Raw genomic sequence first — 15,296 nt, 5'->3', positions numbered from 1 at the left:
CCAAATTGTGAGTACTTCGATCTAGTTATATTATATAGCTTAGATTGTGTTTAGAAACATCAAAATCATGCCAAAACCCCAAGATTTGGGAGTTTACCGCCCAAGAACACTTGGGGAGTAAACTCCATTTTAAGGGCCAAAAGTGTCCCAATGCCCCTCAAAGCCTTAGAACTCAACATAGGGACTACCATTACATGTTTAGACCGCCAAAACAATTAAGATTCAAGGGTGAAATAGAGTTCACGGCCAAGGAGTTTCTTGGGCCGTGAACTCCATTTTTATGTGCCAAAATGCCTTAAAAACCCTCCTTAAGCTAAGAGACTAATTTGGGCATGTAATTAAATGAGTTTAGGACTATCTAACACACTTATAACACCAAGAGTAAGGTGTTCACGGCCCAAAAGGTTCTAGGGCCGTGAACTCCATAAAATGGTGCCAAATGGTGCCATAAACTCTTCTAAAGCCAAGTACAAAAGCCTAGTTTAGTTCCTAGTTAATTTAGAGACTTGAAAACACCATAAACATCCTCCCAAGGGAGATTACGGCCGTAATCTCCAAGGGAATATGGTCCCAGGGACGTAAACTCCTAAAAGGAGTTATATTATGCCCTAAACTCTTCCATAGACCAAGCCATTAAGTAGAAATGCTTATTAGGGCCTTATAGAGCATCAAACATCAAATGGACACATAAGTATGAGTTCACGGCCGTAAACTCATGAGTTTATGACCATAAACTCTTTAGTAGTGTCTTTAGGGTCGTGAACTCCCTTATGGAGTTTTCCTTGAGCCCTACACGCAATAGCTTCCCCTACAAACACTTAGATGTAATCCTAGTGGCTAATAACACTTGATAAAGGTGTTTAGCATGTCCTAGGGTGTCTTGATTCATTTATTAGTTGTTTATAGTCTAATTTGTTACATATATGTGAAATTATATGTTAACTAGGATCATAGAGTGTGTTCAAGACTTCACTTGACACCTAGCGGTCCTACCTCTTCAGTTCATCCGTATCACCCACAACAGGTGAGTTCATACCCCTTAATAAATGTTTTAACTATTTTTAAATGTTTTATGGGGGGGATACAAGTAGAATTATGCTACTTATTATATCAATCACATGTGATTAATAACCAACATTTAAATGATTTACCACTCATTAGCCGTTTTACCAAACAGTTTCCTTCAAATGATGTTCATAAACATTTTATATGTTTAAAACTCCTTATTACACTGTACATTTTACTCTGTATGTTTTATTTCAAACTTATTTACAATTGTGTTTCAAATAAATGTTTCCTTATACTTAAACTGTTTTATCAAACCCATGCCTTCAAACCGTTTTATAGATCGACATCAAGTCGATCTTTTCTTAGATAATGATTATGTTCAAAGGTTTTACAAAACTTATTTTATGCTTTTATATTATAAATTGCATGCCTCTATATGTAAGAGAGGGTAAAGAGGCTGGGGAGAGGGTATAATGTCCTTTATATAGGGCTCATCCTCTGAAATTAGGGTTTTCTCCACACAACACCAACTCGCCGAGTCCAGCCGCCGACTCGCCGAGTTGGCCACTTAACACGCGACCTTACTCGCCGAGTCCACCCATGGACTCGCCGAGTTGCCCTTTCACATTCACACTTTGAACCTTGAAATTGCACTCCTGAACTCGGGATGTTACAATTCTCCCCCACTTAAATTAGGCTTCGTCCTCGAAGCCTGCGGAAACACAACTCCAGAACTACTCCCGCAATGCACCACCTGGCATCAACTAGACCAGGTTCCTCAAAACACAACCACCGAAACCCAAAACCCAAATTTCCCCTTGCGGTGTCCTGACCACCGCTTTAAGCCGGCCACCGGCCTCATCCTCTGATAACCACACTTATCAACCGAATACCATTCCATGATACTTCACTCGCTCCAAATCCCAACAATCACTTGACTTATACGAGCTAGAAATAACCTTGAACCACCGATCCCGATCTGAGTCCAACTTTATCCACTCCATGCTGACAGGATGACACATCCTTCAGCCTTAGAGCAACTCCCATGAGTTCTCCTCCGCAATCTCATACCCATGTTGAACTGGCTCTAGCATCCTCGGGTTGGGAAAACCCGACACACTGATGACACCTCCAAACATCCCCCAGGATGAATTACCACTACATACATAATTCCTTGGCCAAATCAAACTGGGAATCCAAGACTCCATCCTTGCATCCCTTCCGAGCCTCTTGGCTCTACACCCTCGAAATCCCTTCCGTGATCTCAGCAGACATCCAACCCGGATGTGATTCCATACCACCGCCGCAACACACTGCTCAATAACCATAATTGGAACACCCCAATCATAACTCCGCACTACTGCTTTCACTTCCGTGAACTTACACTCCCTCTCGGAGCTACATTCCTTTCTCTTTCCTTACCAAGGAAATCCACTTGGCTGCCTTGACACTACCACAAGTGCCACGGTGCTCACCCAATACTACACCATTCCCTTATAGCATAATCGCTATCTCATGCACTACACATGCTCTGACTCCGTTCGCAAGGACTCTCGAGTCCATGCACTACCTTCCACTAATCACGATCAATACCCGGGGCCAGACCTTCTGATGCTATCACATCGTGACATACTCATTCCATTTCCTCATATAGATCTATCAACACATGCAGAGTCTTCAGCATAACCGGACCGCCTTACCAGGCCTTCAGCCAATCTGGACCACTCTCAGAACCTTCAGCAGGTCTGGACCGCCCTCCAGGGCCTTCAGCCTGTCTGGACCGTTCTCCGAGCCTTCGGCCTGACTGGTACGCCCATCGGCCTTCAGTCTATCCGGACCGATCAACTAACATCCAACATCCTGAATTATCCCTCCAGGAAAACTCTCCCATGCATACTGTTCTAGCCCTCTAGGGGCTCCGAACTTTGACTCCATCCTACATACTCAAACCCGGCCTGATCCCAGGCCTTCCACAATCAATCACCCTTCTAACAAAACCCTTGGTCTGTATCCCGCCCCGTCTGCCTGTCACTTGCTCATACCAGCCTACGCTCTTGGCTGACCGAACCGCTGCTGAATCCCCAACAGCTAATCGACTACTCATGCTTATCGATCTTCCGAAGAATTTCCAATTCTCCCCCACTTAGAGCACTGACTACCAACCACCGGTCGCCATCACCAACCTCCCTTAACAACCCTACACAACACAATCCCTTACACACGAACTGATTCCCACTGGAATGAGCAACCTTCACAAAATTACATATCAACACAGATCATCTCGGACATCGAAAGAAGCCCGACATTCAGCAAACCACTCCTCAGACTGAAGATGTTACCCGACATTCAGACCAAAAGACGGATTTCCCACTAATAATCCTCATGAATGATAACCAACGAAATTTCCAATACCAAAACCCTTAACCATACCGAAAATCACACAACGAGACTAGCAGATAAACAATACTCCATAATAATCGCAAGATAACAAGATATCAAGAAAGAAACATACCCGCAGCTGCATCCGGCACTGGCCTGACCTCCTCTGTTGTAAGCTGAAAAACACGACCCTGAGCCCTCGGGGGCTCCGCTCCACCCTGACCTCCACCCGTAATCCTCAAAGTGGCCGGTGCTGGAGCCTGCACCGGTCCTACAACAAGTTGTGGACAGTTGACCCTCAAGTGTCCAACCTGATGGCAGTGATAACAAATCCTCAAATCTTGAACCGGGGCTGTCTGCCGACAATCCCTCGCATAATGCCCCTCCTTTCCGCACTTGCGGCATGCACCACCGGACCTACAAACTCCGGTGTGACCCTTCCCACACTTCACACAAGCGCGGCTGCTCTGATCTCCCAATCTAGAATCAACGGTCTTGGACCGTTTCGGCACCGGCTGCGACTGTGCCGGGGCCTGCCTCTGCTCTCTCAACTGCAACTCAATCTCCAACTCACGCCGCCTGGCGGCCTCCTGCAACTCTAACAAGGTCTCGCACCTCTGCGTAGACACAAACTGCCTGATATCCCTCTTGATCATACTCAGATATCGGGACATCTGAGCCTGCTCCAAAGCAAACTCAGGGAAAAACATCGCCCTCTCAGTGAACATCCTGGTGATCTCCGTCACCGACTCTGAATCCTGCTTCAGCTCCAGGAACTCCTGAGCCAATCTCTCCCTCTCAACCCGCGGAACATAACGAGTGCTGAACATCTTCCAGAACTGATCCCATGAAACCGTAGCCCTCTGCGCATCTGAATATGATCCCGTGGTCAATCTCCACCAATCCTTCGCCCCGAGCCTCAACAGGTTCAGAGCACACCTCACCCTCTGGTCAGCAGGGCATGAACACGTGAAGAAACACCCCTCTACGTCCGACAACCATCTCATAGCAGCAATCAGGTCCTGAACCCCATCGAAGGTAGGGGGCTTTGTATTATCGAAGTCCCGATACTGAAAACCTCGACCGGCTCCTCCCCCTGCCGCTGCTACAGTCGCTGTAGCCGCCGCGGCAGCCGTCTCTGTGAGAGCCGCATAGCGCACATCAAAATACTCAACCATGGCGGTCTTGATCGACCCAAACAGTTCCAGCAACTCGGCCCGGAACAACGCAACAACCTCATCATGCAGGATCTCACGAATCCTAGCGTCCAACTCGCCTGTGCTCATCTGACCAATAACCTCGGGTGGTACTGACCCACCCTGACCGCCCTCTCCTGCTCCTGATCCTGACCCGGATTCACTCCCAGCATGCCTCGTAACCACCATACTGAAAAACATCGCGAGATCTCAGATACTTCCCACTATCCTGGGAACCAACCCCCAACCCAACCCTAGAGGTTGTGGCTTCTTTGATACGCGTATGGGTCCTGTGCTTTCAGTAGTACGGACCCATACTACCTTCCACACCTACCGATATTTATATCAATTATCACCACAACACCCTAGTGAAGAACATACATAACAAGCACTCAACCCTCACTCCTAGAGGAACACTGGAAATCTCCGACAGAAGAAACCCTAGGCTAGCAGGCATCATAAATCAGGTAACATTATCATGAAATCCTGAAGATCCCTAGCCTAGTACTAGCATGTTGTTCTATCATAGCTCAAAACAAATATCATGTATGGTATTTTGGGGTTACTTACTGGCTCTGGCTGATCGTACCTCCACATCCTCCTTTACTTATTTTGAAAACCATTTTAAATTTTCTTTTGAAAACTCTCCTTGATTTGAGACTGGATTCACACGAACGTTTCTCTAATTCACTCAAACCAAGGCTCTGATACCAACTTGTAACACTCTAAAAATTTCAACCAATTTAAACTTTTCAAAAACAACCCCGTTTCATAAAGTTATTACAAAAAAGTTTTCAATATAATTATTATCAGAGTCTTCCCAGAACCACATCATAAAACATAATCATGAGGAGCGGTACGATCACGCCTTTTCCTTGCCACGGTCTCCTGAAGAACCTGAAAAACATTAAACCACAACTGTAAGCCCGAAAGCTTAGTGAGATACCCCCAAAATACCAACCACATATACCATACACGCACAACATGCCATATCATAACAGAACACAGAACAACCATGCACTTCGGGTCTACTGTGTGACTGGTCTGCCGTACCGGGCCTTCATTCCACCTGGTCCACCCTCCGAGTCTAGCCATATACCTTGAGTCTACAGTGTGATTGGTCCGCCCGCACCGGACCTTCAATCCACCTCGTCCACTCTTTGAGTCTACAGTATGACTGGTCCGCCCGCACCGGGCCTTCAGTCGGCTTGGTCCATTCTCCGAGCCTCGGCACGTCTGGTCCGCCCTCTTGGGGCCTGCAGCCTACCCGGACCGCTCGTTGGGCCTTCGGGATAACCGGTCCGCCCTGGGTATGTTGGCCTACAACACAGAGCAGGACCCGCCTCAACCAACCCCAGTCCAACAACCATGTGCACATAAACATTCAATCATATAACAATTCACATCCAATCAAACCGATCTAGAAGATCACATAACATAACATCATCCTAACCAGGATACCGACCTAACCGGTCACTAGCATATACCATCCTAACTACCAGGATGCAAACATAGCAAATCAATAACATAACAACGATACCCGGATTACAATCTGGTAAAGGGCCGGCCTTGGTGTCGTAGACCCTATCGATATAGTGAGGATAACTCACCTCGCAACCGCCGACTGAGAAGATAAGACCGAGCTGCTCCGACCACTGACACGATCTCCACCACTAGCCAACACCAACACTGAACTCAAAACAAATGCCAACAATTACCAAAATGCCCCTGGAAGTCAACTGGTCAACCCTTGGTCAAAGTCAAAGTCAAAGTCAACCTCCTGACTGACTCTACTCGCCGAGTCAACCCGATGACTCGTCGAGTCCCCATGCTCAGAACTTCCCCAATCTGCTACTCAACTCGCCGAGTCACCCCGAGATTCACCGAATCCCACAACTCTGAGTCCCCTCGCACTCAACTCACTAAGTCTTCCCTTGACTCACCAATTCACGACTCAACCAAAAGAAGGTTAGGACCTCACGACCAGACTCGCCGAGTCCAAGAACAGACTCGTCGAGTCCAAGGCTATCTTCAACCAACTCGTCGAGTTCCTTCCCATCTTCAAGCAACTCGCCGAGTACACCCTTGTGACTCGCCGAGTACCCCTAGATCTTAATCCATACAGAAGCTTTCCAGGCCATGCAGATGATCCAAACCATAGATCTACCCTTCTACAACCCATCCATCAAGTAAAGTGGCAAACTTTACGTGAATCTAAAGAGATCTAAGCATATAACACTCTAGGGTTAGGGTTTGGGACAAGATGGCTTCACCAACCACTCAAGAACAGGGACTTTAATGCACTATAGACCTTCTCCATTCCAGATCTGAGGTAGCAACCTCAGATCTAACCTCCAAACTCAAAATATCACAAGCTATTCTTTCCAAATACTCCAAAATGATGAATCTAGATGAATAACAGCCCAAGCAACGAAATAATACCTCAAAAGAAAGCTCCAACAGAAGAGGAATCCGAATCCTTGCAAAGCCCCTTGCTCCAAGCCTCTTAACTCTCCAAGATCTCTTCCAAAATCTCTTCTCCAAGGTTTAAATGCTCTCAAATCACTCACAAACGCGCATTAGGGTTTTATGGACTTCAAGAGAGGGTAAAGAGGCTGGGGAGAGGGTATAATGTCCTTTATATAGGGCTCATCCTCCGAAATTAGGGTTTTCTCCACACAACACCAAGTCGCCGAGTCCAGCCGCCGACTCGCCGAGTTGGCCACTTAACACGCGACCAGAATCGCGACCCTACTCGCCGAGTCCACCCATGGACTCGCCGAGTTGCCTTTTCAAATTCACACTTTGAACCCTGAAATTGCACTCCTGAACTCGGGATGTTACAGCTATGCTATATATATATATATATATATATATATATATATATATATATATATATGACAGAAACAAAGAGGGATAAAGAACAACAAAGGCAGATGAGTATCATATGACAGACTTTCCATATCAACCAACGATTTGATTCAAAGATTTACAATCAATGAGACATGCCAATTTCAACTTGATATACTTCAATAAAACTTCAGCCCAAGTGGCATAGAAAATACAATTTCGGATTATCATTTTGCTAGCATTTACAGGCTTTCAACCTTACCTAGCCTTTTGTCAATACCAAAGTGATATGAGTCATTCTCTACATGGTTAAAGGCACAAAGCCAACACCAAAGTGATACGAGACATGTTCTACATGGCCAAAGGGTTCATACTAATACCAAAGTGATGCTTAGTTATTCACTTCATGCTCAAAGGTATAGCTCTATTATCATAATAACTCAGGAAAGCACATTGCACATATAACACATAACATATAATTGTCCCGATATTGAACTCACCGTGAAATAACCGAATGATAAAATGGTAATTTGGGCAACAATTTGTCTTTAAAAATGACTTTCTTTGACGAAACCGGGGATTTTTGTTGAAAACCAGGCCTTGCGCGGGCAAAGTTTCAACTTGAAAAGATTATTTTCTCGGGTCTTCGGTGCGTCGGGACTTGCTTCGGGTGTCGGGGATGTTTCCTGGGCTTCAGGGTGATTTAGAGTGGCTAGAGAAGTGTTTTAGAGTGAAAGAAGATGGAAATTAGCAACCATTTTCTGGAGGGTTTCACTTGCAATTTATAGTAGGAGCCTGACCCACGGTACGCTGGGCGTACTTGCGAGGATGCGGGGAGTTCCGAGAGACGTGTCGCTGGTTCGATTTACGGGCCTCGGACGCGTCGATGTGCGAGATACGTGTCATCTGTCCGAAGAAAGAGGCGACGTGGCCAGCTTCTGACCTAGTCCGAGTACGCAGGGCGTAAACTCGTACGTTGGGCGTACGGTTTCGGATAAGTCTCGAATTTTATATTTAAAACTTCAAAAATTCATATCTTTAGCATACGGGCTCCGTTTTTGACGTTATTTATATCCATACATAGGTGAGATCATACTCTACAACTTTTGTTTAGACTCCATTGGCTAATTTTGACTTTATTTTTAATATTATATTTTTAATAGGCCGGGACAGGAAAAGTGCGTTACAAATTCATAACTTCTTCATCCGACGTCCGTTTCCGTCTGTCTTTTTACCGTTGAACTACAATTGATGAGATCTTCGATTCTCTTTTAGGTTGTGTCAGCTAAAAATTGCTCGATCTATAATTCGAATTTCGAGCTGTACACTGCTATGTCGAATCTTAGAAAAATCATAACTTCCTCATACGAAGCCAGATTTGGACGTTTTTTTATGAAAGTTCTCGGTTTAACAAATACTAAGACTTTCATTTAGATCACTAAGGCTAAAAAAGTAGTTTATCGCAAACTCACTTTTTATGTCATATTGCGTCGTGCCGGTTCTATCGCGAAACTTCAATAAGTCATAACTTTTTCATTATAACTCGGATTTCAGTGAAGTTTTCGCCTAAATGTTTCTAACGAGATAATTTATAACTTTTAATAACATTATTTTTACTTATTTTCGACTTAAATTTTACATTTTTGTTAATTTCAACATTTGACTTTTTGATCGGAATCTCATAAGACTTCCCATCACTTTCTGAATGATTCTAAACATAGTTTTATTTCAATTCTCGTAAAAACTATCTTGTTAGAACGCAACGCTAAAAATGATATATTATATATTAATATTCACTTTTAAGCTATCAAACTTACAAAACACGATAATTATACATGGTCATTAACGTGTATGTTACATTATTAAAATCAATTTCTAATAAATAATCAATTATATCACGTTGTTGTTAGTGTGACCCATTAGTATTATATGTTAATTGGCAATATAACTTTAATATGATTCTTGAGCACACTAGATCTTTCAGAACTATAGCTCTACATATTCTTATTCTACTTTGAGGGAAATATGCAGTCGATCATTTGAGTCTTTGATTGCACCACAACCACAAAAGAGAGCTTGGCCTCTCATTCTTCTGTTTTGGGTTCTAATCAAAAGTTGAGCACATCGACAACATCAGTCATCTGCCCTCCTATATACTTGTTTCTTTTGTTTACTAAATTGAATATTTGAAGACAATGATAGATCCAACACATGTGTATAAAAAAAGAAAAAAGAAGGGAAAATGAGTCTTTAATAACATATGTTCAATGAAATGTTTGAAAGAAAAATCTCATCTAAATCATACCCTCTGACCATACCTTGGACTTGAATTCATACATGTCAATATCAAGAAAATCAAGAAATCGAGTACATCAGGGCTAACTACCCGGCATGGGAGGTCTATGTCTCATTTTCGTTTAAGCTTGCCAACCATATCGCTAAATATTTCTTTTATTTGATCCCACTTCCACAATTTTGTGTTTCCACTAAGTTTCTTCTTTGCTTGAATCAAATGGTTAATAAAAGGATGCACCTAACATATGCTTAAGCAAAATGAGAGAGACCATTTCTATTAAATTAGTTATAAAAATATTAAAAAATCCATAAACACAAAGAAAAAAAGGTATAATAGTTTTATTTTCACAAGAACAAGTAAACATGCCAAAAGACCAACAACCCATAAAATTGAAGTTTAGGGGGGTGTTTTGATAGAGAAAAATAGGTTGTTTATTGCTTATTACTTAATCCCATAACAATAAGCAAATTTAAATGTTTGGATAGGAGTCTTTAAAAATCAACTTATTATAGTAGGAATAAACTAAATAAACTGATTTTAATAAGCAATGAGGGAATGTTTATTGCTTATTGGTCATTTTACTCATATAAGCTGTTTTGTTTGCCAAACATTTAAAATGCTTATTGTTTATTCCCACCGCAATAAATTAATCCAAACACATTTAAAAAAAATGTTTATTCCCACGGCAATAATCAAATAAAAAATAAGATAATAAACTAAAAAGCTTTTTTTATCAAACTACCCTTAGACCAAAATCCAAAAAAAAAAAAAATACACATGATCAGTAGATTTTCATCTATTTGCAACGCAACGCCCACACTCTTCTCCCCCTTCTCCCAGCCGATCCCTCTTCTTCCGTTTCATTGTCGCTTCCGGTTTATCGCCGCCGACCTTCAAAGCGAGGCAGTTGCTGCAGGCTGTTCAGTTTCCTTTGCACATCCAAAGCTTTTCTCCCGTTGCCTTGCTGCTGAATCGACGACTTACTATTCGTCCCCTCTGTTCTTCTCTCTTCCGTGGATCTTCAGTCGACGCCGTGGCAATTGTGTAGCAACCCGAGTCACTTTATATCTCCGGCGCTCATCAATCTCTGTTATTGGCACCAATCTCTGTTACTGTGCCATACCGTGTGTACATTATTGTACTTATCAGGTTCAGTTTCTATCCCTCCGTGACATACTTTGTTCGTATGTTTTGAATATTTTTCTTGTTGCTGTTATGGTAGTTTCATGGGAAAGTTGTTCGTAATCATGTTCCTCCTGAGGCTCTATCATTAGTGGTTGTGGTGCAGTGGTGACACTTTGTATTGTGAAGAATGAAAATTAGGGTTTGAATTGCAGCTTTTGAAACCTTTTTCTGTAAGAAATCTACTATTGATTAAATTCTTTCCATAATGAACTTAATGCCGCTTCTAAGCTTTTGAGAGCAGCTTTTGCAATTCCATGTCTGGCTCCTTCCATGGTTATATTTGACCCCCCTTTAAAAGTCTAAGTTATGTAATAGGCCTTTAATTGAGCTTTTGCTACAATGTGTTATGGGTTATGACTTAAGAGTATGATCACACAATACGAGCAAAAATGGGTAGTTTTCATTGTATCCGCAAATTTGCAAGATGTAATTGCATACAAAGCTTTACACTCTTGATGACAACAGGTTTGAGGTTTGGTTCTTATACCTCCATTTGCAATCTAAGAAAATAAGCTAAAGGAGGGGAATGTCGGTGTTGATTGTGACAAGTTTGGGGGACATCGTTGTTGATTTGCATACAGATCGTTGTCCTCTGACATGCAAGAATTTTTTGAAACTCTGCAAGTAAGCTTTTATTTCCATTTTAACTTCATTGTTATCATTCTTGTGTTTTCTTTGATGAATAAACAGATTACTCTGGTCAACTTCTTTCATTATGCCTGGTGTTACAATGAAAGCTAAATTATCATAGCATATTTGTTCAGCTATGTTAATTGTAACATGAGTACAGATGAATATGCATGTTAATGTTGTTATAATGGATGATGCAGGATTAAATATTACAATGGGTGTCTATTTCACACAGTTCAGAAGGATTTTACTGCACAGACAGGTGATCCTACTGGAACAGGTTCTGGTGGTGATTCTATCTACAAGTAAGTGAAAGGAATTTTATTTACTTTTTTTCAAATTTATTGACAGATTTTTTTTTTTTTTTTTTTTAAAGATTTTTGTATGGGGATCAAGCTCGTTTTTTTGGTGATGAGATTCATTTGGATCTGAAGCATTCCAAGATGGGTACAGTTGCCATGGCTAGTGCAGGAGAAAATCTTAATGCTTCTCAGGTATTTTCAACATTGTTTTTTCTACTTTTGATAACAATGTATTTATCTCTCTCTCTATTTACCAATTAGTCTATTTGATCTTGTGAAAAAACATTAGTTTTTGACAACAAATATATTATGTTTCATTCAAATTCTATCTTTTTCTTATAGGAACATGGTTATCTTTCTTATAATTTATTTTTTTGTTTTTCCAGTTTTACATGACACTGCGAGATGATCTTGACTACCTTGATGGGAAGCACACTGTGAGTATTGTGGTTTATGATATGCATTTTTGGTTGTCTTTTTTTTATTATTTTGAATGGAGACATTGAAGGTTGAAAGGGTATATTCAATTCAACTTGATATGATATGAATATACTATAATATAATAGTCTCTTATGTTTCTATACATTGTAGGTCTTTGGAGAGATTGCTGAAGGGCTTGAAACACTGAGCAGAATAAACGAGGCTTATGTAGATGAGAAGAGCAGACCTTATAAAAACATTCGGTTCATATTTTGATTTTCGCATTTAATATTCTCATAAATTTCCTAGTTGTAACACTGAATGTTTTGTCTGCAGCATCAAACATACATATATACTAGATGATCCTTTTGAAGACCCTCCACAGCTAGCTGAACTAGTTCCAGATGCTTCCCCTGAAGGAAAGCCAAAAGATGAGGTATTAATATTAATTAATGGGTAGAAAGGGTTTGATATTTTATAAGTCATAAACAGCTTTTTTTATTTATAAAATTGTATTTGTAACAAATAAATAGGTTGATGATGAAGTGAGGCTTGAAGACGATTGGGTGCCCATGGATGAACAATTAGGTGCAGGAGAACTTGAGGAGGTTATTCGTGCCAAAGAAGCACATTCTAGAGCAGTTGTGCTTGAAAGTGTATGCATTCATGACTTCAATGATTATTATTTGTTAATATTATTGTAGTTTTGGTAGTTTGTATTTTTAAATGATTTTGGATTCCAGATAGGGGACATTCCTGATGCTGAGATAAAGCCTCCTGATAATGTGCTCTTTGTATGCAAACTAAATCCAGTCACTGAAGTACGTTATGTTATATCTCTTTCTATTGATTTTTTTTTTCTTTTCTTTTTCTACCTGTTATTTTTGTTTCTTATAATCCCAATCTTTTTAGGATGAGGATCTGCATACAATCTTTTCAAGATTTGGAAGTGTGAGCTCGTAAGTGATTGCATTTCTTGTTTTATAGTTTTGTTTTTGGAAATATAAATTATAATTTTATTATGAAATTTGGCAGAGCTGAAATAATCCGTGACTTCAAAACTGGAGACAGCTTGTGCTATGCCTTTATTGGTGAGTATTTGTTCTTCAATTTTATAAACTCTCGTTGGATATTGAAGCCTATAATTTTCATTTTGGATTGATATAAATCTATAATTTATGAAGCCGATAGATATCTATCTATGTATGATTGATGTTTGCAATCATCAAGATTAAATGATTCATTTCAATTACAGATGATGCCTTTTAAAAAGTTTCAAAATTTCAATTATATTATTTTTGTTATTTTTTTTAGAATTCTATTTGGGATTTTGTGGTAGTATATACAAATTAATTTTTATTAATGCAAGTAAACAAAGATTTGTTTGATATTTAATAAATCATGTGTACTTGTATGATACTTTATCTCTCATCACTTTTGTTATGTCTTTCTCTATGTGAGTGAGTGATATGATAATATAATATAAATATGGGGATCTTGTCATTTATATTCCAGAGTTTGATGATAAAGAAGCTTGCGAACAAGCATACTTCAAGGTACACATTACATTTTTTTTTTGTTTAAATTTACAAATCTTGTTGTGAAAATAGATAGATTTGTAAAAAAAAAGTGTTTGATGGCAGATGGATAATGCCTTAATAGATGATCGGAGGATACATGTGGATTTCAGTCAAAGTGTTTCAAAGTTATGGAACCAATACAGGCGTAAAGGCAGCAATCAAGCTGGAAATGGTAAACAATTATTTAAAAAGATGGTTTGTTAAGTTTGTTACATTTTCTATGTATTTTTGTAGGAGGTAATAAAGGTGGTTGCTTCAAATGTGGGTCTCTTGATCACATTGCAAAAGACTGTTCTGGGAACTCTGAACCTCCAAAATACATCTTGAAGGACGATGCTTTCAACAGAAGAGGTGCCAATGATAGCTCCAGGTTGGTTGCTATCCATATCCATATATCATCATGAACAACAACACTAAGATGGATTTTATTTTGTAGGTATGACATGGTGTTTGATGAGGACACACATGCAAGTCCAAAAAGAAAGAAACATGTTGAGGTGGATGATGATGATAAAGAGAAACGAAAAGTGGGGCATGGCCATGGGGTTGTTATGGATGAAAGAAAACAAAAGGATTTATACAGACATGATAAAGAGTCGGGGGATAGAAGAAAAGATGATTACTACTACAAGAAGAAGAGAGATGAGGTGGATTATCATAGAACAAGTAGGAATGATGATAGAGATAGAGATAGACACAGAGGAGGTCGTAGGGATGATGATATTGATATGGATAGGAGGAGGGGGCGAGATGGTAGAACTGAGGAGTCATATGATAGGAAAAAAGTTGGTGATGAAGATGAAAAAGATAATAGAACAAGTAGGAATGATGATAGAAGGCGAGGAGGTGATGACTCATATGGAAGTAGTAGGAAGAAGAGATACAGTGAAGAAGATTCATATGATAGGAAAAAAGTTGGACATAATAATAATAATAAGAGGAGTAAGGAGGAAGAGCGAGGTCGAGGTAGCAGACGGGATTAATTTGAGAACTTGAACGACCTTGATAGCATTGATTGTATGTGCACATCACCCGACTTAATTCTCTTTATGTTAGATCTATAAGTTTTGTTGGTTGGTTTTATTTTGAATATTTCTTCATCATTGTTAATGTCTATGCTAAAAGTTTTGTTGGTTGGTTCCTTCTCCTTTGATGATTTCTGGACTGACTTCATTTAGGAAAATCAATTCAACCATCAATGTTGATACCTTGGTCTGACCATACTTTGTTTTTTTTAGCTTTTTTTTTTTTTATGAAGCGATAAGCAACGCTTAGTGAAATCGACCCTCAGCTTATGAAAATCGACCCTCAATTTCTGAAATTGTCCCTCAAATTTAAAAATTTACCTTTAATTTTTTGAGATCGAATGCTCAATTTCTGAAATAGAGCCCTCAAATTCTGAAATCTGAACCTAAAGTTTTGAATTCAATCATCAATTTCTGAAACATGG

General features: G+C 40.2%; 1 protein-coding gene across 2 annotated transcripts; it reads left to right on the top strand.

The window, feature by feature from the left end:
• Positions 1–10,510: 10,510 nt before the first annotated feature.
• Positions 10,511–14,987, top strand: LOC111917834 (peptidyl-prolyl cis-trans isomerase CYP59). Of its 2 annotated transcripts, XM_052765258.1 has the most exons (16): positions 10,511–10,878; positions 10,952–11,084; positions 11,380–11,538; positions 11,745–11,849; positions 11,921–12,038; positions 12,233–12,283; positions 12,438–12,529; positions 12,603–12,702; positions 12,800–12,922; positions 13,010–13,087; positions 13,179–13,225; positions 13,302–13,357; positions 13,782–13,822; positions 13,910–14,018; positions 14,081–14,216; positions 14,283–14,987. In XM_052765258.1, exons 3-16 carry the CDS (start codon positions 11,441–11,443, stop codon positions 14,827–14,829), a joined length of 1,701 nt encoding a protein of 566 aa, XP_052621218.1. In that variant the 5' UTR covers positions 10,511–10,878; positions 10,952–11,084; positions 11,380–11,440; the 3' UTR covers positions 14,830–14,987. The 2 variants fall into 2 exon arrangements, with proteins under 2 accessions (XP_052621218.1, XP_023769241.1); XM_023913473.3 differs by lacking the exon at positions 10,952–11,084.
• The last annotated feature ends 309 nt before the right edge of the window (positions 14,988–15,296 follow it).

Source organism: Lactuca sativa, chromosome 7 (genome assembly GCF_002870075.4).
Source record: "Lactuca sativa cultivar Salinas chromosome 7, Lsat_Salinas_v11, whole genome shotgun sequence".
In the NCBI taxonomy this organism is placed as follows: domain Eukaryota; kingdom Viridiplantae; phylum Streptophyta; class Magnoliopsida; order Asterales; family Asteraceae; genus Lactuca; species Lactuca sativa.
This window is presented reverse-complemented; position numbering and strand designations above follow the sequence as displayed.

Coding starts and splice junctions, on each gene's coding strand:
- LOC111917834 (XM_023913473.3), top strand. CDS start 11,441: ATGTCGGTGTTGATTGTGACAAGTTTGGGGGACATCGTTGTTGATTTG. Junction 11,539..11,744: donor AATTTTTTGAAACTCTGCAA/GTAAGCTTTTAT, acceptor TGGATGATGCAG/GATTAAATATTACAATGGGT. Junction 11,850..11,920: donor GGTGGTGATTCTATCTACAA/GTAAGTGAAAGG, acceptor TTTTTTTTAAAG/ATTTTTGTATGGGGATCAAG.